This window comes from Saccopteryx leptura, chromosome 5 (assembly GCF_036850995.1).
Source record: "Saccopteryx leptura isolate mSacLep1 chromosome 5, mSacLep1_pri_phased_curated, whole genome shotgun sequence".
Taxonomy (NCBI): domain Eukaryota; kingdom Metazoa; phylum Chordata; class Mammalia; order Chiroptera; family Emballonuridae; genus Saccopteryx; species Saccopteryx leptura.
Window position 1 is genome coordinate 178,131,810 of NC_089507.1, and position 26,069 is coordinate 178,157,878.

The 26,069-nt window shown below is 42.7% G+C and overlaps 1 protein-coding gene across 2 annotated transcripts in view; it reads right to left on the minus strand.

Annotated features, from left to right (window-relative positions):
* Positions 1-26,069, minus strand: part of CFAP61 (cilia and flagella associated protein 61) — a 384,193-nt gene that overhangs the window by 157,882 nt on the left and 200,242 nt on the right. For both annotated transcript variants that reach the window (XM_066386991.1, XM_066386992.1), the window contains exon 19: positions 10,283-10,410. In XM_066386991.1, the coding sequence (XP_066243088.1) occupies positions 10,283-10,410 (128 nt within the window). The remainder of the gene's footprint in view (positions 1-10,282; positions 10,411-26,069) is intronic.

Below are 26,069 nucleotides of genomic sequence, written 5' to 3' on the forward strand. Positions count from 1 at the left end.
TGGAATCTTTAGGGCTCTCTATATACAGTATCATGTCATCTACAAATAATGACAGTTTTACTTCTTCCTTTCCAATTTGGATGCCTTTTATTTCTTCTTCTTGTCTGATTGCTGTGGCTAGGACTTCCAAAACTATGTTGAATAAAAGTGGTGAAAGAAGACATCCCTGTCTTGTTCCTGACCTTAAGGAAAATACTTGCAGTTTCTGTCCATTGAAAATAACGTTAATTGTATATGTAGTTTTGTCATATATAACCTTTATTATGTTGAGGTATATTCCCTCTATTCCTACTTTGCTGCTAGTTTTTTATCATAAATGGGTGCTGGATTTTTCCTGCACCTATTATTATGATCATGTGATTTTATCCTTCATTTTGTTTATGTGGGCTATCATGTTTATTGATTTGCAAATATTGTATCAAACTTGCATCCCTGGAATAAATCTCACTTGATCTTTTTAATGTATCGTTGGATCCAGATTGCTAATATTTTGTTGAGAATTTTAGCATCTTTGTTCATCAGGGAGATTGGGCCATAGTTTTCTTTCTTTGTCTTTATCTGGTTCTGGAATTAGGAAAATGCAGGCCTCATAAAATGAGCTTGGGAGTCTTCTCTCCTCTTGAATTTTTTGGAATAGTTTGAGAAGAATAGGTGTTAGTTCTTTGAATGTTTGGTTTAATTCATCTGTTAAGGTATCAGGTGCAGAGCTTTTGTTTGTTGGGAGTATTTTGATAACTGTTTCAATTTCATTAGTTGTAATAGGTCTATTCAGATTTTCTGATTTTTCCTGATTGTTTTGGAAGATTGTATGTTTCTAGGAATTTATCCATTTCTTCCAGATTGTCCAATTTGTTGGCATATAGTTGTTCATAATATTTTCTTACAATATTTTGTATTTCTGTGATGTCAGCTGTCATGTCTCTTTCATGTCTGGTTTTATTATTTGGGTCCTCTCTCTCTCTTTTTTTTTTTTTTTTTTTTTGATGAGTCTGATTAAAGGTTTGTTAATCTTGTTTATCTTGTCACAGAATCAGCTCTTGGTGTCATTGATCTTTGCTATTTTTTTAGACTAGTTTGTTTATTTCTGCTTTGATCTTTTTTATTTCCTTTCTTCTACTCACTTTGGGCTTTGTTTGTTGTACTTTTTCTAGTACTTTTAAGTGTAAAATTAAATTAATTTGAATTTTCTTTTCTTTTTTAAATTTTTTTTAAGTAGACCTGTTATGCTATGAATTTTTCTATTAGGATTGCCTTTGCTGTGTCCTATGTGTTTCAGATTGCTGTGTTTCATTTTCATTTGTTTAAAGGTATTTTTATTTCTTCCTTGATCTCACTGTTAACCTATTCATTGGTTAGTATTATGTTATTTATCCTTCGTGTCTTTGTGTTTTTCAAAGTTTTCTTTCCTGTGATTGATTTTTTGCTTCATACCATTATGGTCAGAAAAGATGCTTGATATGATTTCAATCTTCTAAAATTTATTGGGACTTGTTTTGTGTCCTAATGTGTGGTCTATCCTAAAAAAATGTTCCATGTGTACTTAAAAAGAATGTATATTCTGCTGCTTTCAATTAATTAATTTTAATTAAATCTATCTGGTCTAGCATGTCATTCTAGGCCACTGTTTCCTTGTTGGTTTTCTGTTTGAAAGGTTGGTTTATCCATTGATGTAAATGGGGTGTTAAACTCCCCTACTATGATACATAATACTGTATTATGTTCATCAAGATTAGCTTGATATATTTAGGTACTCCTGTCTTGGGTGTGTAAATGTTGACAAGAGTTATATCCTCTTGTTGGACAGCTACATTTATCATTATGTAGTGTCCCTCTTTGTCTCTTATTATAGACTTTGGATGTGAGGGCGATCTGGCTGCGACATCTGTCACCCCATTGATCGCCAGGGTTGATTCGGCTGATCTGGCTGGCTAGGCTGGTGTCCCCTTCCTCCCTCACCGCTCCATGTGCGTCCCTTCCAAAGCTGCGCGCTCGGTCAAAGAGGACGACCTTCCCCGCTAGAGGAGAGGACCGTTCTTCGGTCAAGGGTATACGAGTAGCTGCGCTCCCCTGCTAGAACCTCCAAACAAGTCTCAAGCTTATTATAGACTTTGTTTTAAAGTCTGTTTTATCTGATAAAAATATTGCTACCTCAGATTATTTTTTCATTTCCGTTTGCATGAAATATCTTTTTCCATCCCTTTACTTTTAGTCTGTGTGTATCTCTCATTCTGAGGGTGGGTCTCTTATAGACAGCATATGTATGGGTCTTGTTTTCTTATCCCATCTGCTACCCTATGTCTTTTGAATGGAGCAAGCCATTTTCATTTAAAGTTGATTATTGATAGGTATGTATTTGTTGCTATTTTATTCTTTTTTTTTTTTTTTTTTTTCTTTTGTATTTTTCTGAAGCTGGAAACGGGGAGAGACAGACAGACTCCCGCATGCGCCCGACCGGGATCCACCTGGCACGCCCACCAGGGGGCGATGCTCTGCCCCTCCGGGGCGTCGCTCTGCCGCGACCAGAGCCACTCTAGCACCTGGGGCAGAGGCCAAGGAGCCATCCCCAGCGCCCGGGCCATCCTTGCTCCAATGGAGCCTTTGCTGTGGGAGGGGAAGAGAGAGACAGAGAGGAAGGAGGGGGGTGGGGGTGGAGAAGCAAATGGGCGCTTCTCCTGTGTGCCCTGACCGGGAATCGAACCCGGGTCCCCTGCACGCCAGGCCGACGCTCCACCGCTGAGCCAACTGGCCAGGGCCGCTATTTTATTCTTTATAAGTATGTTGCTCTTTTTTTTTTTTTCCTTTTCTTCTTTTTCTCCTTTTCCTTCTCCTCCTTATTCTTCTAGAAGGTCTTTTAACATTTCTTTTAATACTGCTTTGGTGGTGATGAACTCCTTTAACTTTTTCTTATTTGGGAAGCTCTTTATTTCTCCTTCTATTTTAAATGATAGCCTTGCGGGGTAAAGTAGTTTTGGTTATAGGTTCTTGCTTTTCATCACTTTGAATATTTTATGCCAAGCCCTTCTGGCCTGAAATTTTTCTGTTGATAAATCAGCTGTCAGTCTTATGGGAGCTCCCTTATAGGTGACTGTCTTTCTCTAGCTGCTTTTAAATTTTTTTTCCTTGCCTGTAACTTCTGCCATATTAATTACGGTGTGTCTTGGTGTGGGCCTCTTTGGGTTTATCTTGTTTGGGACTCTCTGCAATTCCTGGACCTGTGTGCCTTTTTCCCTCACCAGGTTTGGAAAATTTTCAGACATTATTTCTTCAAATACATCTTCAGTCACTTGTTCTCTCTCTTCTCCTTCTGACAACCCTATGATGTGGATGTAGCCATGCTTCATGTTGTCCCAAAGGTCCCTAAAATTATCCTCATTTAAATGTTTTTTTTTCTTTTTTGCTGTGTCTTTTGGGTGTCTTTTGCTGCCTTGTTTTTAAAATCACTGATTTGATCCTCTGCTTCATCCAACCTACTATTTATTCCTTCTAGTGTATTCTTCATTTCAAATATTATTGTCTTTATTTCTAATTGGATCTTTTTCATGGTTTCTACACCTGGGGTTCCCTTTAGAGCTGCAAGACTGCCTAGGAAGATAGGGGGCTATGAAATCCTATTGAAACAGTCTTCTTATCCAGCCTTGCTTTTTCTCTGTCTTTGTGCCCACATGCTTCATTAGACAGTAACTGTCTGAATATTAATAAAGAAGAGAAGAAACAAAACAAACTGGGATGCCTACCACATCACCTACAAATGGTTCTGTAACTCCAGTGCTTTCCTGTCTCTTCCTGGGGGCATCCTCTTTCCATGGGAGTTTGAGGGACCAGCTGGAAGAACAGCTCAGAGTGACCACGCAACCAGAAGGACAGGCCCTGGTGGGGAAATACCGCAGCCTCTTCATTCGCAAAGGGAACACTCTCAGTTGTGTCCAGTACGACTGAATCTCAGTTGTCCACAGTGACCTATTGACAAATGATTTTTTGAGGCTTTCTTGACTTTCCTCCTCTTCCCATCTCACTGCCTTGTTCTCTCAGGTAGTTCCCCGGGATAACTCCTGAATATACCACTTGCATCCAAATTCTTTATTTTAAGCTTTTGAAGGAACATTGACCAGGACCAGTGCTGAAATCATCATTTGAAAACGATCTGATAGTAGAGGGAGAAAACTAAGTGGGTGAACCCATCACTCAGTCCGCATATGGTGCTTGCACTTATGATTGTGAAGAATGCATCACAGACTTCACGCCCTTAATGCCAAAGCATCACAACACACCCACAATAAAATGGCAATAAGCTGATTCCAAAAAAAGTCTAATTTTGCTCAAAGAATCTTGCTTTTTTTTTGTTTTTTGTTCTGGGAATCTCTAAAGTGGGCAATCGGAAATATAGTTATCCTGAACTGAATAATTTCAGTAAACAGAGATACTTTCATTTAATATTAATTACATTTAAATATTGGAATCAGATTAGGAGGCCAGACTGAGATTAGCAACACCAGAGAGAGTCCTAGGTCACTCTTTTCTGGTGGCAGAATGTCAGGTCCTTCTACCAGGCTGGGCCTCTGAGCCTGACATAACTGCCCCACCTTCCCACCTCCACCCCAGACACAGGACAGCGTCTTTATCAGCCCTTGACAGGTCCCACCACGACACCGACATATAGCGTGGCAAGATCTGACCCGCCCTGTTGCTGTCTGCCTGCTCCCAGGCATGTGCTGTGGGGCCTAGCCATCACACTGCATTTGCGCTAACACCAAAAGGGCCATCGGAAAGCACATGACCATCAATTCACGTGGCAGAGACCAACAGTAGGGAACAGTGACGATCACCGACCTGTTCACTGGGGTTTCACTCAGAGATCAGCAAGTAAGCATTAACTATTTAATTAGTCACCTAATTAGTGATGGACTGCACTGAAGGTTTCTGATGTCCTCAGACAAATGTAAAGATAAAAAGCCTAATTAAGCACTCGGCTGACTGCTACCAAGCCCCACAGCTGCCCCGGATATTGTGTGGTCCTGTGCGGCCCGGTAACAGGAGTGACAGTCATCTGGCCACAATTGTAGCTTTGCCAACATGCCTACTATTCCAAGCTATGCTTAGTGACCAGATGAGGTATCAACCTCCAGGGCCTGAGTACCTGGCACATCCCAGTGGTAGAACTGGAAGACAGGGCAGGCTTGGGCTTCAGGCCCATCAGTGCTTTCCGGGAATCAGAGGGTCTATCTCACTAGTCACACAAAGGGTTGTCGGACAGCACCCAGGGCTGCTTCAGTCATGTCATCTCAGGACTCACAGGTGTGTTTTTCTAGTGCCATTATAGGCTCTTCAAGAGATTCTCTACATCAGAATTGAATTAGGAAGGATTTTAAAATAATGAATTAAAAGGAACTGCTCTGTAATTAGCACTAAATAATACAAGGCACAGAAGCACAGACATGAGCCAGCTGAGACAGAATGCGATAGCAACTGCTTCAGCTCAGCCTTCTCCTGCCCACAAGACAGTGAGGAAGCCACTGTGTCATCCCAGGTGGGGCCTCGCTCTCCGGGTTCAGCGCCTGTGGCAGAGCCAGAGGCCGGCCTGTCTCAGGGGCTCCTGGGCGATGCTGATACTGCTGGTTCACAGACCACATTGTGAGTGAAAAGGCTACAAACTTGAGTTCAGAGACTTGGTTCCTGTCCCTTTTTTGATATAGCTTTCCTATGCTTCCTTTTAAAAATGATTTTGGAGTACTTTTGTGGAAAGCTTAAAGTATTCAAAGTATTCTACTTGGGGAGTTCAGCAGGGCTAGACTCGGTATACCAAGTGCCTGGTAAAAATATGGCTCCCAAGCTTTGTGGGAAGAGGTTTCCTGCTTTCTAGAAAGAGCTTTCAGAGGCTAGAAGCTCACCCTGGGCCTGGCTGTCTGTCCGAGAAAAGGGAATTCCCCTCAGCCCTCTGATACAGTTAGTGCAATTCCTAGGGTGACAGCACCTTCCGAGCTGGCAGGACCATGGTCCCCCTGCTGTGACCCTCCCCCAGCATGGTGAGAATAGGACCACTTGTCACGGGCATAGCACTGGTTAGTAACAGAGAGGGTCTGATGGTCAAGGCCAACTTCTTTCTGCTTTTCCAGTGGTTGGGTTTTTTTTTTTTTTAAGTCTTATTAATATAAGTACTATAAAATATAACATATGTGAAATGCTTATGCTGCCCAAGCCAAGAACTTTCAGTCCCAAAGTCCCAAGCAGCCAAAGGAACACAACCTGTCAGTCACAAGAACCATACTTTGAAAACAGTTTCAGTTCACCACTTGAATGTTTTGGGCATAATGAAGAACACAGATAATTAGAAGAAAAGTGCCTTAGGGCCCAATTCCATAGTATGGGGGTTTCTCTTCTACACCCCTACCTCCAGAGAGCTCCCCCCAGCCTATACCTATTGTCCTTCCCCTGCTCAGCTGCTGGTCCCCAGCACAGGCCGCCTTGAAGGTGCATGATGGGAAGGACGGCCAGGTGCATCTGCAGCTGGGGAGCGTCCTGGCCACAGGGGGGCTGTGGGCCTGAAAGGCTTCTCATGAAGGTGCTTAGTTATAGCACCCTCAGAAGACTGGGGTGGGGGGGACCAAGTTATTTTTTTTTTTTACAGGGACAGAGAGAGTCAGAGAGAGGGACAGATAGGGACAGACAGGAATGGAGAGAGATGAGAAGCATCAATTATCAGTTTTTCATTGCGACACTTTAGTTGTTCATTGATTGCTTTCTCATATGTGCCTTGACAGCAGGCCTTCAGCAGACCGAGTAACCCCTTGCTCAAGCCGGTGACCTTGGGTCCAAGCTGGTGAGCTTTTTTTTTTTTTTTTTTTTTTTTCTCAAGCCAGATGAGCCCGCGCTCAAGCTGGCAGCCTCGGGGTCTCGAACCTGGGTCCTTCTGCATCCCAGTCCGACGCTCTATCCACTGCGCCACTGCCTGGTCAGGCTGGGACCAAGATATTTAAGACTCACCCCAACCAGAATTACCTTGCAGCCCCGTCCTTCTGCATCAGCCAATCAGCGGCCTTGGGAGAGTGGACGGAGACAGCAGAAGGCTGGAAGGGCAGGGCTGCCACTCAGCCCAGCCCTGTTGGGTTCACCAGGACCAGGCAGATGGGAGACAGGGAAGATGCCCCTGTGTGCCTATAGAACGCCTGCCACACATCACTGATCCTGGAGGGCCCCAAGAGGCCTTGTCCTAGTAAGGACCAGATGATGTCAGGTGACGTACGGACCTGACAACCGAAGAAAATAAGGTGTGTCTGTGCAGGTGTAACTGGATGGGTAGCCGCTGGGGGCCAGACAGAATACTGTACTAAAAGAAAAAATTAAACCATCATCCTCACTATCCCTCCCCACGTGCTAGTTATTAGTTGGTGACTTTGGATAAATCAGGTCAGCTCCCCTGTATTCCCTTGGCCCTTGGGGAAAGAAAGAAATGACAAGGGCAAAGAATTTATGCAAAGACTGTGTTCGTTTGGTGCCCTTTGAAGAGGAGACAAATGTGCCTTGTCATTGTTTTGCATGTAAATAACAAGAACAAAGGGCTGTTTCTTTTGTCACCAGATGACAGGTCACCAGATTCTCTGGAGATTCTCTGCCGCACCGGCCTTCCAGGAGCCAGGCCGGCTGAGTGGGTAGCCCGGTGCAGGGGCTGGAGGAGGGTGCTTTCGGAATCTGGCCTCCAAATTGTGAATTTAGTCTTCACTGGGGGCCAGTGTGTTTGCTGAAAACTTGTGTTTCTTCCATTTCATTCCAGCTCAAATAATTTATAAAATCTAGTTCAAATGGCAGTTAAACAGGTAAAATAAAATATGCAGCAGGTTACTATGGTGACTGCTAATTTAAAATAATTAGAGAAAATAATGAGAAAGCTATTTCCTCTCTTAAGGATTAGAGCTCCGTAAACTGATACCAGTCTATTTTTAGTGCATGTAAGCTGGGTAAGGATGATAGAGAATTATGAGTAATTTAAAATGCTTTTAAAACGTCTGCCTGATTGAGGAATTTAATCAACCGAAGTACTGATATTAAAATTTATACGTCTTTATTAAATCTAAATTGATTCCACAAAAAGAAAATCATATGTAAATGTCTCAATGAAATCATTTAAATGAAACATAATGACTAAGTATATAGCTAAACTATGATTTAAGACCTGTTTATGATAACTTCTTGACTACTATAATTTCACTACTCCACCCTGATAATTCATCATTCAGAAATGGTTGCAAACATCTTGCCGTTCAGAGTCTTAGATAATGAGACCCATCAGAACAAATGAAACCCTCAAGCTATGGTGCGGCACACAGAGAAAAATGGATATTTCTGGATGCTTCTCATTTCCTTCTTGCAATCAGAGACCACTGTAGACTGACCACAATATTTAAATCCCATGAATTCTGTTCCTGATTTCAATAATGACATTTGACTTATTTCTGGTTGACTAAGGGTATGTACGTTACAGATAACTGAACAGATTAGAAAGTGAAAAATCTTAATCCGTTTATGGGGAAATCAAATGAGCAAAATAACCATGCGGGGTTCGCTCTCCCCATACCCACCAGGCATCAGCACCTTCAGGAGACATTTCCTCCATTCTTTTCCTTGTCTGACCCTGACAGGTTCGCCGGTGCCAGAGGGGTCCTGGTGGGGCTGCTTTCCCCGTCCTCCTGGAGGGGTCCCGGTGGGGCCGCTTTCCCCGTCCTCCCGGAGGGGTCCCGGTGGGGCCGCTGTCCCCGTCCTCCCGGAGGGGTCCCGGTGGGGCCGCTGTCCCCGTCCTCCCGGAGGGGTCCCGGTGGGGCCGCTCTCCCCGTCCTCCCGGAGGGGTCCCGGTGGGGCCGCTCTCCCCGTCCTCCCGGAGGGGTCCCGGTGGGGCCGCTCTCCCCGTCCTCCCGGAGGGGTCCCGGTGGGGCCGCTCTCCCCGTCCTCCCGGAGGGGTCCCGGTGGGGCCGCTCTCCCCGTCCTCCCGGAGGGGTCCCGGTGGGGCCGCTCTCCCCGTCCTCCCGGAGGGGTCCCGGTGGGGCCGCTCTCCCCGTCCTCCCGGAGGGGTCCCGGTGGGGCCGCTCTCCCCGTCCTCCCGGAGGGGTCCCGGTGGGGCCGCTCTCCCCGTCCTCCCGGAGGGGTCCCGGTGGGGCCGCTCTCCCCGTCCTCCCAGAGGGGTCCCGGTGGGGCCGCTCTCCCCGTCCTCCTAGAGGGGTCCTGGTGGGGCTGCTTTCCCCGTTCTCCATTTGCCTCTTAGCACTTTAAGCTTTAAACAGTAGCTAAAGTTTCACATGTGATCCTGAGCAAAAGGTTTGGGGGAAAACTAGGCGCTTAATTCAGCAATCTGTAGTTCCCCAAGGTCAGGGTCTTTTAGGACATTTATGAAACTTCTCAAAAAACAATGAGGAAACTGAGTCTGAGAGATGTGAAATGATATATCTAGGGCTCCGTGTCAGGTGGTGGCGATGCCAGGCGGTGAACCCAAATTCTTTGACAGCAACCCGTGCTTTTCCTGTGAAGGAGGTGCTGGGATGCAGGGAGCGTGTGGAGAAGGTCAAGGGAAGCTCAGAACCCTCAGGAACCACCTGTCAAGAAAATAAGCTCTGGAAGGAAACCTGTTCAGTGCTTTGAGGAGAACAGAACATCGCATCAAAGGCTGCAGGTGCCAGTCTTCCCTGTGGGTTTTATTCTGTCACCTGGCACCCAAAATGCAAGGGTTGGAAGATAGGTCCTGGCCTCTTAGCCATTTCTACAAGCCTATTTGTGATGCATGCAGTCAAAACTGGTTCCCAAACCAGCCTGATCATATGGAGCACCTGTTACCATTCAGGTTCCCAGAACCTCCCTTGGGAGTTTCTGATTCAGTACATATGGTGTGGGGTCTGAAAAGCCACATCTGTAAAAGATGCTCCACAGGATGCCTACGATCTGGCCAGTACGGAGAACACGTATGGAATGGGAGTTGGCAAACTTGTTCTGGAAAGGCTCAGAGTGCACACATTTTAGACACTAAAAACCATTTAGTCTCTGTTGCAGCTACTCAAACCTGCTGTTGTATCAAGAAAACAGACACTGCATAAAGAAATAAATGGGTCTGTGTCCCAACAAAGCCTTATTTCCAAAAGCAGGTGGACAGCAGATTTGACCTGGAAGCTACAGCTTGCCAACCCCTGGGTTAGAATATGCCAAGGTATGTGGGGTGACAAATTCAGGTCTGTTCTTTCAAGGGACATTATCTGGTGAGAAAAAGAAGGTCCCTTTAAAAAAAAAAGAATAAAGTAAAACAACTCACCAAAATATCAATGTCTCTAGGAAGGAAATTCCAACAGTGGACGCACCAACCACAACAATCCTGGCATTGACAGTTATTTTAGGTTCCAGCGATAGTTTTCTGTTTGTATGGGTCAAGGCATAACTCAACTAGGAAAAAAAAAACACAAAAAGAGGGACTTGAGGAAAATGTAGCTGAAATTTGTACTCTCAAGTTGGAAATTTTGTGGAATTATTTAACCAGTATATTATCAGCAAATCAAACTGACTAGTGCCCATGAACAACCATGGTGAAATTATTGGGGAGGCATTTTAAGACATTAATGTAAGAATATGAAATACACTTAATACCTAGACTGGTTCACATCAAAATTCTTGGTTTAGGTCATTTTTGTCCCAGAGTTGACAAATGTTTCATATAGAACTGAGGTCTTTTATGATTAGAGACAATAAGATAAATAATCCCACAAAAAGACAAGTTGCTTCTGGAGAACCTAGAGTTTCATGAAAGTTCCCAAGTCTTTACCTCTGTCTAAGGTTTCCCTGTAAACTGAACAACATTTATAATAGTTGAGTACTTGAAAGCACGTATCTTTTGTTCAATTCTGCATCCTTAACACAGTACCTTGTGCACAGCAGGTATTCAGTAACATGTGTAGAATGACATACAAATACTTGTTAAGTGACAAAAACATGTTGGATGATAAAGGTTGTTCAGGGAGGACTTTAAGAAGCACAGAAAGTAGTTAACAATCCCTTTAATGTCAGTGTTTGCAAAAATTACCTGGATTGATAGTTTATTTGATTCACATTCCTGCAGAAGCTTGTGGGGTGGGGGGCATTAAATCATTAAATGTACAGAGAAAGGTTTTTCAAAGAGATAGTGGGATATTCTTGAAAGAAGATTAGACTGTGTCAGAGACTTTGTTTCTATTTTTAATTCATTAATTTAACACATTTTTATTTAATGCTTACCATGTATCTGTATAAAAGCAAGAAGTACAGCTTACTTCTCATCAGAAACAATGGAGGCCAGAAGTCAGTGGAATGGACATCCTTATCAGTATTTAATTTAACCTACTTGGCTAAATTCATTAGCATCAACTCATCCTCTTGGTCAGAGAATTTCAAATTCTAGTAAGCCAAATCTATTTTTAATTTTTTTAAAATTCTGTGGTACCAGGAGCAGGGAGTCTGATGGGCTAATTGTCAAGTCCTATGTAAAGCTGGGCCTCAACTTCCTGTAAGGTAACATGGATGTGGTCACATGCTTTGCCATTTACTAACATATTATGCCATTTACATAACTAATTAGATAACCGATGAGCTCTAGAAGATAAAACCCCTCTCTCTAGCTCTGGCTAGACTAGCAACATGAAGGTAAAAAATGTCCTGAGCCAAATAATTTATTAATTAGAAATTTACAACAAAGTTTAGAGATTTTAGACTCCATAATTAACATTGCTGGGGTCTCTCAGCATCTGTTTCACTCCCATTCTCATCTTTACCGAAGTATACCACAGATTCTGGAAGAGATTGAGCCCACTCCCATCTTTAAGAGAGGACTCTGATTGACATAAACCAAGTCAAATAATTTCACAACTCTTTGCTGAACAACTGGCCCAGAATAGACACATGATCTACTTTGACCTGATCATAGTGAAGCCCGGGACTTTTGTTTGATGGCTGGAGGAGACAAGAGAAGCCTTTTGCCTTCCAGATGGTACTAGGTACAGATGTGAAGCTTGAAATGATATAATCACCATACCACCAAGAGGAAACCATACCAGGTTGAAGTCCCAAGAGAATCACAGAGAAATAGAATAGGAATTGTTTTCAAACAACATCTGAAGCTCATCTTCAGTTTATATTAGTCAGCTATTACCACAAGAGTGCTGCACAACAAATCACCATAAAACATAGAAAAGCATTAGCTAAAAGCAACGGCCATCTGTTCTCATTCATGCAACACTGGATCAGTTGGAAGTAGGCTGATGTAGGCTGAATTCAACTGGGTTTGGTTCTAACCTGCAAATTCCAGATTGGCCTCACATCTCTCTTCTCCTTTTTGGTGAGTGATAGCTGGGGTGTGTTCTTCTCACAGCAATGGTGGAAGTGTTAAAGTGAGAAGAAGCAATACTTCTTCAGGCTGGTCAAAGCACAAGCTATGTGGCGAAGTCCCTAGATTCACCTGCAGTGAGAGGAACTTCAAAGTCATATAGCAAGGGCAGCCCAGGGCAGGAGGAATGGCTAAGAAGAATGACAGCCTACCACATTCTCTTGATGGTTTAGGCCATTTTGATCCTTTTATTTGCAACTAGAGACCTTGTAAACTTGCACTCTTTCTAAATGATAATAATGAATATATACTGCTCACAAAAATTAGGGGATATTTCAAAATGAATATGAAGAGATTAAAAAAAGCATTTGATATGTCACTTGCTACTCAATCATGATAATTCAGTTTGCATCTCATTTGCATAATCAAACAACTTTCTTTGACTGTCATTTGCTTTTCTGATGTTCTTGTTTAATAAAAAATCAAATGCTTCTTTTTTTTATCACTTCATATTCATTTTGAAATATCCCCTAATTTTTGTGAGCAGTGTACCATTTGGGTGAAAAGTGTCTGCTCTTCAAATAAATATCATTCTGATCTGCTCTATGAGAATTTCCCAGGACAGGTCAATGAGGAATTCTGCAAGAAAACTAGTTAATACTGGTACATATTGGTGCTACCATGGACTATGTTCTGATTCATTTCCAAGACAAGCAGGCTAGCTGCAAATTCACTCTAGCCAGCTTTGGATGTGATGGTTTAAGGCAGGGGTCTCAAACTCGCGGCCTGCGGGCCGCATGCGGCCCGCCGAACAATTTTGTGCAGCCCGCAGACTAATCCACGAAGTTCAAAATATTTTGGATAAAATTAAGTAAGCCTAGGGGCCTACTTGTATTTTTCATTGCTCTAGCATCCTAGCTAGATATTAGCTTAGTTAACAGCAGTTGTGATGTGAACTACAGTCTCTGGTCGTTTTGTGACACTGAGTAAACTGCATGTACAATTGTGCTTGTTGTACTGATTTTTTTTTTTGTTGTCAACTGCAGTGAGAAAAGTGTTGCGTAACAGTTGCCTTTTGTAGACCTAGTGCGGCCCGCCGAATGGCTGTGATCTTGTTCTGCGGCCCACATGCTGAGTTGAGTTTGAGACCCCTGATTTAAGGAAAGGAAGACAGGAAGCACAGTTGTTGGTATGATGGCATTTAATTAACAGAATTAAAATGCAAGCATTTAACGGAGGTCAGAGCCCAAGATTCCATCCATAGGAACTATGCTCAGACATTCCCCTCTGCAGTCCAGAAGCGTATGAGCAGTAATGAACTTCCCTGGTAAAGAATCATACCCCATTTATGAAACAGCTCCTGGATCGATGATACAAAGGCGCCTGGGAAACAGAAGAGAATGTCTTTTGTTTGCCACACAATAGCTTTCACACCAACAGCTGCCAGGCCTGAGCAATCACCTTTCTCACCACTGAACACACAACGTGGCCTTGGGTGTCAAGAGTTAGCATCAGAACCACTGATGGTGGGTGTCTCAGGAGAGTGATCAGGCATCACCATGGCTCTGGTAAACCCAATTTTGTGCCCAGGCTTTAATTAAAAACATATTCATCATCAGGTATGTTGAAGTGACCTAAAAAACAAACAAGCTATTTTTCTTTTGTTAAGTTATATGGTTTTTAAATACCATAAATAATTTTTTTTAAAGAAAAAAATTCTTCCCAGCCTGGAAATGTTTTTCGGTGATAACTGCAAATGAAGACTGCGTCTGCTAATTTGTAGAGCATTGATTTTGAAAATACAAGTCATTGTTGGAAAAAAAGAGGATATTTCCTTCCATTACATTCCTTCAAACTACAGGTTTTCATGGTAAAGAAAAACCCATATGGAAGACCCTCTGAGCCCTCCGGGGCCAGTTCAAGCCTCCTTGCCTTGGCTGTCACATCCACCAAAAATGTGCACACACTGGAGATCCTGCTTGGGGTGATTTCTCATTTCCTTAACAGCAAAGTAGCAATAAAAGCCTTATCTATTGACTCATATTTTATAGACAGAAGTTATATATGTCTTGTAATAGCAAACTATTTCAAAGATGAAACAGAGGAAACTCTGTGAACTATTTGGCTACATCTGGCTCCAGTGATGAGTGGGGACTCAGGTTCTTATCTCCATGTTTATGCAGACATTTACGATTCTATTCTAATAATGATATTCATCAGTATGATTTTAAAGGTAGAGATCCACACATATGCCAGCAGGAAGGAATAAACCATGTATCCTGGTGTGTAGGCTCACTTTTTAAGGCTAAGACATGTTCCTAAAAAGCGATGATGAGCCATATAATGCATTTTAAATATAAACATTAAGCTCCATCTCTCAGATAAGAGAAGAAAGAATGAAAATATAGGGTGCTGCGTTTAGGGAATTCTAGAGCTGAACTTGAGTTGGGGGAAGGTGGCAGGCAGTGAAGGATTCTGAGGAAAAAAACAAAGATCAGATGGGAGAGGAGTTGAGATGAAAAAACAGGGAAGAAATGTGAGCACACGTTTAAGTTTTAAATGATTTATCTGTAATTTACTAAGAGTTTCTGAACAAAAGACTTTGTCCATGTGAATGAGTGAGCCATTGGGAAGGGTTGAATCACTTTTATCAATTTATTTGGTTTGCTTGCTGACATCCATCTCCCGCTTGCTTCCTGAGGTGAAGAACTACGTCTTTGTGTTCCGAGGCATTTGTTTTATTTTGTTTTTGTTTTGTTGTAACTGGATCATTCCTGTCATCATTTTGGACATTCAATAAATGGTGAAAGAATAGACACCTAATTTCACACTTTATGAACGCTTTTGTAAAGAATGTTAACATGATTCCTACCAATTGAAATTATTTTAGTTGGTTGTTTTCCAGTTGCTTAAATGAACAAACAAATGGCTTAGATATAATTGGAACTGCTTAGGGTTAAATTTTATCTTTTTTTTTTTTTTTTGTATTTTTCTGAAGTTAGAAACGAGGAGGCAGTCAGACAGACTCCCACATGCGCCTGACCGGGATCCACTCGGCATGCCCACCAGGAGGCAATGCTCTGCCCATCTGGGGCATTGCTCTGTTGCAACCAGAGCCATTCTAGCACCTGAGGCAGAGGCCATAGAGCCATCCCCAGCGCCCGGGCCATACTTGCTCCAATGGAGCCTTGGCTGTGGGAGGGGAAGAGAGAGACAGAGAGGAAGGAGAGGGGGAGGGGTGGAGAAGCAGATGGGCATTTTCCTGTGTGCCCTGGTCAGGAATCGAACCCAGGACTCCTGCATGCCAGGCCGACGCTCTACCACTGAGCCAACCGGCCAGGGCCTAAACTTTTATCTTTTTAGTAAAAATGATATTGATGTACATGCTCAGTTGAGTTATGCCATAATTCACACACATGTGGAACTTCTGGTCAAGCTGGCAGCAAAGGTGAACATAGCACCCGAATCCTCCCACAGCCACATCAAAATTACAACACAACTACAGCAAAACTATCACTCAGAACCACCTGAAATCTACCTGAATGGAAGTTCTACAACTAGGGATTTAAATAAAAAGCCACATCAAGAGTCACAGGAGGGTGGAGATTTGGAACAGACTGGTCCCACACCCATGTGTGGCAGTTTAAAACTGGCAGGGATATCTCTGCTGTGGAGAGTGCTCCTGTGGAGCAGGGGTCCCAGCCCCACATTATGCCCCCCAGCCCAGGGTTCCAGAGCCAGAAAGAGAAGTCCCCACTACTTCTGGCTGTAAATACTAACAAGGATTGAGGCTGAGGAAGACAGAGGGCTACTGGAGTTCCAGGCAGTTCCTCTTAAAGGGCCCATGCATGGACTCACTCAGACTCACTCCCTCTGAGCTCCAGCCCTGGGGCAGCAGCTTGAAAGGAACCAGGGCCATAAAGGGAGGAACTAGATTTTTGGGCATCAAGTCAAGAGCTGGCAAGGCAGCTTTCTGCCAGACAGAAGTGCTGGCAGAGGCCAATGTTCCTCTTCGGAGACACCTCCCCTCACAGAGCTGGCAAGTGGGCACCATATCTGAGTTTCCACCAACCTGTTCGCCCTGCCCAGGTGATTCTCTGAGGCTGCACCCCACCCAGCTTGTGGGTCCACCCAAGTCATTTCCACTGGCTTTTCCATATACACAGCCTGCCTTGGCTCATGCTTTGGACTTTCTTAAAATTTCTCAAACAAGCAGCACCTGGCCTCTGTGTACCCCATACCGCTTGCTAAGTGGCCCCAGGCTCGGCACTAGTGGCAGCCAGCCTTGGTTCACAGCTTGGCCTGTTCTGGGCACCTCCAAGGCCAGCACAAGTAGCAGCCATCTGCACACGGTAGCCAGCTACTCTGTAGCTGGTGCTGGGTGGCCTCAGGCAGGGCACAGGCAAGGCAGTGGCTGACTTTGCACATCCTGGAAAGCCCCAAAGCCAGTGCATGCGGTGGATAGGTTCAACCCACACCAGATTACAACACTATCAACTCCAAAAGCGACACACTCAGGGGCAGATTCAGTGAGCACCAAAGCCCCACTGAAGCACGTCCTGCCCTGGAGGGTCAACTCCTGCACAGATTTCCTCTGCTGCAGAGTCAGCCAGTCCTCAAAGCTGATCAGCCTGGCGGCCAATCTCTTACAGTGACACCAAGAGCAACCAAGGCTCAACTATAACAGGACAGTGCACACAGCCCCCTGGGGAGGCTGCACTCCTGGGCTCTACAGGACACCTACTACACAGGCCACTCTACCAAATCTGGGAGACTTAGCAGTTCTACCCAATAATACATGGAAACAAACACAGGGAGGCAGCCAAAAAATGGAAACAAAGTGACATGTTCCAGATGAAATAACAGGAGAAATCTCCAGAAAAAGAACTAAACAAAATAGAAGAAAGCAATCTACCAGACACAGAGTTCAAAACAATGGTTATAAGAATGCTCAAGAAACTTAGTGGGAACTTCAACAAAGAAATAATAAGCATAAAGAAGGGCACAGAGACCCTGGCTGGTTGGCTCAGTGGTGGAGTGTCGGCCTGGCGTGCGGGGGACCCGGGTTCAATTCCCAGCCAGGGCACCTAGGAGAAGTACCCATTTGCTTCTCCACCCCCCCTCCTTCCTCTCTGTCTCTCTCTTCCCCTCCCGCAGCCAAGGCTCCATTGGAGCAAAGATGGCCCAGGCGCTGGGGATGGCTCCTTGGCCTCTGCCCCAGGCACTAGAGTGGCTCTGGTCGCGGCAGAGCGACGCCCTGGAGGGGCAGAGCATCGCCCCCTGGTGGGCAGAGCATCACCCCCTGGTGGGCAGAGCATCACCCCCTGGTGGGCAGAGCGTCGCCCCCTGGTGGGCGTGCCGGGTGGATCCCAGTCAGGCGCATGCAGGAGTTTGTCTGACTGTCTCTCCCCGTTTCCAGCTTCAGAAAAATATAAAAACAAACAAACAAACAAACAAAAAAACAAGGGCACAGAAACCATACAAAAGAACCAGTCAGAAATGAAGGATACACTAACTGAAATAAAGAACAATTGATAGGGAATCAATAGTGGAGTGAACAAGCCAAGACTCAAATCAGTGATTTGGAATATAAAAATGCAAAAAACCCCAATCAGAACAGAAAAAAAAAAAAAGAAGTCCAAAAAGAAGAAGATAACAGATGGAACTTCTGAGACAACTTCGAGTGCACCAACATTTGCAGCATGCAGATACCAGAAGAAGAGAGAGACCAAGAAATTGAAAACTAATTTGAAAAAATAATGACAGAAAACTTCCCTAACCTGGTGAAGGATGTAGACATACAAGGCTAGGAATTGTAAAGAGTCTTAAACAAGACGAACCCAAAGAGGCTCACACCAGGATACATCATATTCAAAATGTAAAAGGTTAGAGATAAAGAGAGAATCTTAAAAGCAGCAAGGGAAAAGCAGTTGCCTATCTAGAAGGCAGCTCCCATAAGACGGTCAGCTGAATTCTCAACAGTAACTTTGCAGGTCAGAAGGGATTGGCAGGAAATAATCAAAGTGATGAAAAGCAAGGACCAACCACCAATATTACTCTACACAGCAAAGCTATCCTTTAGAATCAAAGGACAAAGAGTTTCCCAGACAAGAAAAAGCTAAAGGAGTTCATCACCACCAACCTAGTATTATATGAAATGTTAAAGGCTCTTTAAGAAGAAGAAGAAATAGAGATAAAAAATATGAACAATAAAATGGCAATAAATATATATCTGTCAACAATTAAATCTAAAAAAAAATCAAAATAAATGAACAAGAGCAGAAACAGATACATAGATACAATGAACAACTGGACAGTTGCCAGATCGGATGGAGGGTTGAGATGGACGGGTGAAAAAAGTCACAGGATTAAGAAGTACAAATTGGTAGTTACAGAATAGTCATGGGGATGTCAAGTACAGTATGGGGAATATAGTCAATAATATTACAGTAACTATGTATGGTGTCAGGATGATCACTTAATAAGTTATATAATGTCTAATCACTGGGGTGTACACCTGAAACTAATATAATACCGTACATCAACTGTAATTGAAAAGTTAAAAAAATGATTAAAAATTAAAAATCATAATAATTCACATACATTTATCAAGGAACCTTAAATACATAGTTTTGGTTTTATGCATGTTTGTTAACTGTTTTGTGTGTACAAAAAATTGGTCAAAATACAATTTTATCTGATATACATATACCTGAGTTCTGTGTTTCCACAGCTGACTTTGGTTTCTCTTATGATCTTAGAATGAGATGGCATGACTATAAAAACATTGAAATTAAATTTCAATAACAATTCAAAATCATAAGTTACTAAAATTACAAAGAGGGCCTGACTGAGCGGTGACGCAGTGGATAGAGCATCAGACTGGAATGCAGAGGACCCAGGTTCGAGACCCCGAGGTTGCCAGTTTGAGCGCAGGCTCATCTGGTTTGAACAAAGCTCACCAGCTTGGACCCAAGGTCGCTGGCTCGAGCAAGGGGTTACTTGGTCTGCTGAAGGCCCACGGTCAAGGCACATATGAGAAAGCAATCAATGAACAACTAAGGTGTCGCAATGAAAAACTAATGGTTGATGTTTCTCATCTCTCTCTGTTCCTGTCTGTCTGTCCCTATCTATCCCTCTCTCTGACTCTCTCTCTGTCTCTGTAAAATAAATAAATAAATAAAAATTAAAAAAAATTAAATTACAAAGAGGCCAGTAAACTAGAGAACAATAAAAACAAATACAAAAGATTCTACATAATAAATGCAAGGTTTATGCTAAAGTGGAACATGACAATACATAGAACAATTTTTTTCTAATGACACCATTGTGTTTGGAGGTCAGGTTCAACCTCCAGGAACATTAAACTGGGCATCGTTAGCCTGGTGGCAAGGTTTGGGCATGTCTTCTTAATTTTTCTCTTGGTTGAAATTCGAGCCTCTTTTCCTTAAATATCAGTTTCCTCAGGTGTAAGATGGAAGTAAATTACACAACCCTCTGCCTTCCTCAGCAGGCAAACATGGGAACTTGTCATTAAAAAACATCTACAAATACTTTGAGCTTTTCAGGCAAAGATGTTACACAGGGTAAAATTGCACATCCTCTCTCCCATCTTCAATATGAAAGGCAAATCTTCGAAAAACACATTTTAAAAGGGCAAAACAATGAGCTCAATTTTCAGTTCCACACCCATGTATATATATTCTTCCAGAAAGCTGCCAAAGACTTCAAAGGGAGCTCTGTCCATGCAAGGAAAATGGAAGATGGGGAGATTCAAAGCCATAAGTAGAGTTTCTGAAATTTTTAATAAGTCTATTTTTGCTTTATATATGTAGTTTTTACCTAAGCTTTTTCATTCTCTCTCTCCCTCTTTTTCTTAGAAGCCCTGTTTCCCAATTTTATCAGAACAAATGATAACATATTGACAGTGCTATAAATACCAGTGTCAGTTTCAAAGTTCACAAGTTGACCTCTTTGGGGCAAAGCATTGCAATATTTACCAAGTAAATATTTACCAAGTAGGCACTTTTAAAAGACCCAATAAGTTGAAAAATCTCTTCCACAGATACAAAATGTAATTTTGAAAAGCCCTTCTGCTAAAATAATTAAACAGGTTCCAAAGTACGGTATGAATGCCGTCAGCTCTGTCCCAGCAGAGCCTGAGGGGGCCGTCAGGAAGAGGCCCTGGTTCTGAGTCTCATATTATGAAGGATTCTCTCAATTTTCCTCTTTGTTGGGAAATGGGAGCTGATAACACTTTTTGTTTTGCTCCAGCACTTTAGAAAAATGCACACTGATCCACCCAGGGTATCTGCTGAGACCAATGATGGCTCAAAGACACTCTCTGGCTTGCTTTCCTAACATGGAAAATAGCCTTCTCAACACTGCAAACGGGGCAGAGAGTGGGCTGGGGTTGCCGCAGGATCTGCTGACTGCACATGCCCACCGCTGCACCAGGCACACTCAATGCACTCATTAAATGTTTGGAAAGTGAGCGAAGCATTAATTTTGCCTCTGTAACATTATCAGTAATACTACCCATGAAGAATTGTTGTTTCTTTAAAGAACCACGATGCCATTAATTCCTTTACATTCTTCACGTTATCCCAGGCAAACAGTGGGAGCTTAATCGGTACTTGTGGCGTTCTCCCACATAGACTGAATCCTAACTGAAGAAACAGGGCTGCTTTATCAATTAGTGTTGGCGCTGGCTGCTTACAACAGAAAACCCAGCTTAGACTGAAAACAGTAGCTCAAACAGGATAGAAGGTTGTTTCTTTTGATGCCAAAGAAATCTGGAAACATGCAGACCAGGACTACTGAGACAGTGCCGTAAACTTATCAAAGGCCCAGACTTCTACCCGTCCTGCTCCCCAGCCAATTGCAAAGCTTCTGTCCTGAAAGATGGCCCCGGGTGGCTGCTGGAGTCCAGATACTATAGTCTCATTTCAGGCAGCAGGAAAGAGAAGGGAGTTAGGAATAAAAGGGCTTTCCTTCCACCTGAGCCACTCCCTTTAAACAGCCTTCCCAGAATTCCCATCCCAACTACTACTTCCATCTCAGGGGCCCAAACGGAGTCATATAGTCATGGCAGGTGCAAGGGAGGTGGGGGGTAATATATGCTCTTGGTTGGATGCATTGCACCCTTATATAAAATTGAGGCTTAATTACTAAGGCTAGAGGGAGGAGTGGATTTGGGGGCAAGCAGGCGTCTTTGCTATAGTTCTTTTAAGCCTCTATAATTCAGTTTCTTAATGTGCATTTTAAAAAATATTTCTTTTATCAATTCCACCTGTCCCAATCCCTCCTACACTCATAATCACCTCCTGGCTATTATCACTAGTATGCAAATGTTTTAAAAAGTTAAAATTATTGTCACCCTGACATTCACTTGCATTCATTCATTCTTATACATTAATATTCGGGGGGGGGGGAAGTGTTTTGGAAGTTTAGTTGAGTGACTTTACTGAATTGTATCAATTCTAGGGTGTAACTTCTTTCCACGTTAGCATCCCTGAAATCAGCCTCACAGTCAATGTCATCTTCACTGTGGTGGTCAGCCAGGAAATGCCATAGTGGTCTTCTCCCATATGTGGGTGACTTGGTCACAGCTGTTCATTGTCATCACTTTGGAGAGTGATGTGCATTATGTGACATTACATGTTGAGTTTAACTGCTGCTGACAATGTCTTCAAAAAGATTACAGCATGATTTGGCATTGAAATGAACACTTATTGTGTTCCCATAAAAGCTGGGAAACTGAGCAGCAGGGTGCAAATTTGATATTAGTGAAGCAAATATTAGTCATTAGAGGAAAGGCTGTAATTCCGTATTTTCTTGCATGCAACAATCGAGTGCTTTACAAGAGCAAATAAAGGATGACAGACTCCCACAAGCAGATGAAACCATGTTACAGTTTGTTACCTAGACACAAGCAAAAGTTGTTTTTTTTCCCCATCACACAGGAACAATGCAATTGAAGGGAATGTAAATTGCCTCTCCTCTCTGAATAGATGAAAGAAATGTGAAAGCAATAAGTCTTATATGATTGATTCATTCATATTCTGTTTAGGACTTTCATTAAGACACTGTGTCATAGTTTATTTGGCCACATTTATTCCTTAATGGTACATAAAATAAAGGCACATCTTATAACTAATAGCTTCTTAGATTTGATAAAGGAAATTAATTCACTTGTTTTTAATTAAATAACAGCCCCCAAAATGTAGCTCACACATTCATTAAAAATGATTGCTTTGATACAATGCATAAACACTGGCTAGGGAGAGCCATTGTTGGCTTTTCAGACACAGAGATTTATTGATCCCTGATACAGGGCATGCTAGCATGTGTAGCAAGATACCCTCAGATGGCTCCACATCCTTCCCACCTAGAGCAGTGTCAAGTGCTGGAAACATCCTCTGAGCCTTTGTAACATGCTAAGCAAATCTTATCTTACGTTTCAGCTACTGGGCACTCCAGGAATCATCTTCAGTACAGCGTTGGCCATAAACTGGAGAAATGACTTCCTGGGGTGAGTACAAAGCAAAAGCAGGAATGAAGCAAATCTGTGGCAGGGAAGAGGTTGCAGAATCAATTACCTGGCTTGCATTGCTCTAAAAGCACAAATTACTGCTACATTACAGATGTATCTCTTGAAAAACAGAAAAAACCATTGACTTAGCATCTAGCCATCTAATCATTCACAACTTTTATATTCCCGAGAAATATTTGTAATAGAATAAAATGATGGCATGGCCTCAAAGGTCTGGAAAAACATTCAAATTCAAAAGTGATGGAAGGCATTCTTCCTGTTAAATAACGCCTTTCTGAAACAATGGCATTGTCCTTCAGGTATCTGAGGACAAACATGGTCCTCTGTATGTTAAATATAAGATGCATATCTGCATGGGTTAAAAATATAGAATTTGAATGTTCTAATAATTAAGTAATAAATCAGACAAATATATGAAATGATTGCTAAGTTTATTCTCTTGAGAATTTCATTAAATAGAAAAAAATGTATTGTTGGTTATTTTTGCTTGCTAAAAAAATAAGAGGAAGGTTTATAGAAAATGTGTGAGGTATCATCTGTCTGAACATTATTTCCTTAAAGGACAAGGACTTCAGGCTACCCTCTTCTAATCCGATAGCAGAAAGGATGAGGTGTGCATTTTATCAGAGATGCATGAACCGTTGATTTTTTGTCACGGGCTTCAAACTATTTTGCACAGAATATGCTGGAAGTAGATTGAAATCTTCCCTATTACTACAGAAGCAACTTATAAATAATAGCAAAAGAGTTACTATATAATAGAGTCATTTCCTCAGTTAGAGAAGCAACTCTGGGGAAAAAGTTTCTGTATAAAACTCAGCATTCTAACGGCTTGTTAGTGGAGAAGGCAGTTGGAAATCTGGAGTGATTCTGAGGGCATTGGGATAACCCATGCCATATCTTGATGTCTGAAATTCTACCATTAAAACTTTAACATAGAGCTTAATTCAACAATTTCAATTAAACAAAGACATATTGCACATCTACCATATGCCAAACACTGGCCTGAGTGCTGAGGTCAGAATGGGCCCTTGTTCCTGTCTTTAAAAAATTCTCATTAGCTCAGGAAATAGACATGTAAACAAATAAAATATAATACATGTGATATGGGCAGTGTATTTGGAAGCTATTGCTGTGTAACAATCCAATCCAAAACTTAGTGGATTAAAAGGACAAGCATTCCCTACCTAATGATTTTGGGGTCAGCAGTTCAGTCTGTGCTGAGCTCGACAGCTCTTCTGGACTCAGCTGGGAAGTCATGAGTCAGCTGAGGTTTGGTTGGTCTAATACAGCAGGGAAATCAGAGAAGGCTTCTTGGAGGCAGTGACACCTGACCCAGATTTAGAAGGATCTAAGCTATTTCCAGGTGGACAAGAGGGAAGAGGCCAATGCACGGTCCAGAGGGGCATGCCACATGCCACTGAAGTACAGATCTGTCTCTATAAACGCATATTCAGATGATGTCCCGAGAAGGCAGAATGGTCCTGCATGAGCAATATAGGAAGCAGACAAAGGAGGGGACTCACAGGGAGGAAGAAAGGTCAGGGGAGGAGGCTGGGAGAGAAAGCCAAGGCTTAACTATGTCCGTGCTGCCACCCTCACATCAGGGCACGGAGGAAGATGAGAACTTTCTATTCCTCGGGGGGAATGAGCTGTTTGCTCAGGTTGGCTGTGGGGCTATTTGTTCTGCTACTTTGGGCTTCTGTATTAGCTAGGAAAATGACCACGGTAGAAGAAAAGAACTCATTTTCCTGAGAACTTCTGTCCTAGTGAATGTTGTTCCATAAACAATTTATCAGTCTTGCTGCCTTCCACCAATTCTTTATTTTCGCTCTTGGGTATTTTCAGCACACACTTGCATGTTCCATAGGCAAGCTAAAATGGGTGACTCGGTTTTTAATGTCTAAGGTGTGTCTTCGTGCACATGTTTAGTTTTTTAATTAGGCTCATTATTTCTGTTGACATCCAACTGTATCTCTGAATTAGTCTGAAGAAATTCAGCATTTTTCTTTCATCTCAATGCAAACAATGGTTTGTATTCTCTTTTACATGACTTTAAAATTCTATACACCAAAAGGTTTCCTCAGCTTTTGTAAGAGCAATGCACAATGATTGTTTGAAAAGAATAATAAGACTTTCTGAAAATTCCTACAGAGAACGCTAAAACTAAAAACAAAGTTCAAAGGAATCTGCTCAGAATCAAAGGCGCAGCCTCTTGGTTCAGGGACAGGCTTGCACAGAAGAATAAAGTAAACCCAGCCTCTTTTTAAGTTAAAATGAAAAGAGCTCTTGGTAGAGGGCTGAACAGAAACCTTACTAAAGGAAGCTAAAATGCAATAAGTGGGAGTGGCCAGTGTGGAACAAAAGCAGAGATACATTTGAATAAAACACAGGAGACTCCCTTCTGTGATTCAGATAGCTCACTTCCGAGCAGGGAAAGTGGAGGCCTTGCTTCCAACAACAGTTCTTGTGAAGCCAACAGCCCACTGCATGAAAGAAACTGGTACACAAAATTGCTACTTTTATTCTTCTCCTCGTTCTTTGAACCAATTCCTGATAATTTTGACAGCATTTTTTAGAAACACTAATTCCATGCTCTCAATGGAAACATATCTGAAGTTATGGCACAACAACAACAAAAACCCACAGAGCAAAATAACAAAAGGCTGTGTGTGTCATGCTTGGGAGGCCTAACAGCGGCGCTGGCTGGCAGCTTATGCGGGAACCACCTATGGATGGCGAGGCGACTTTCAGCATGTCTAAGATTCCCCAAACAAAATCAAGCAAGACTTCTTGGGGAAAGGTTTCTCTTTGCTCACTCTGCATATATTCAACATAATGTATATCCCAGAAAACCCCCCTGAAATCCGTTTTGGTGGGATGGAAGGGAATAGGCAAGCATATCGAGCTGTCTTCACACCTGCGCACCACTGACAGCACGCTTCAGTGCAAAGACAGGCCCGGTCCTTTGAATTTCTCACATGCATGTCAGCGGCACACAGACCCAGCGCTTGTGCTAATGACACCATCTGGTGCCTCCCATAACTGTGTAGCCTTCAGCTTCCAAACAAGATGTAATGGCAGCAACACGTGAAACCCACTGACATTTACAGTAAGGAAATTTATTATCAGTTGTCGGTTTGGTATAAATGTGTTTGCATGACTGCTGGGGCTATAAAATCATCACCTTTGCCA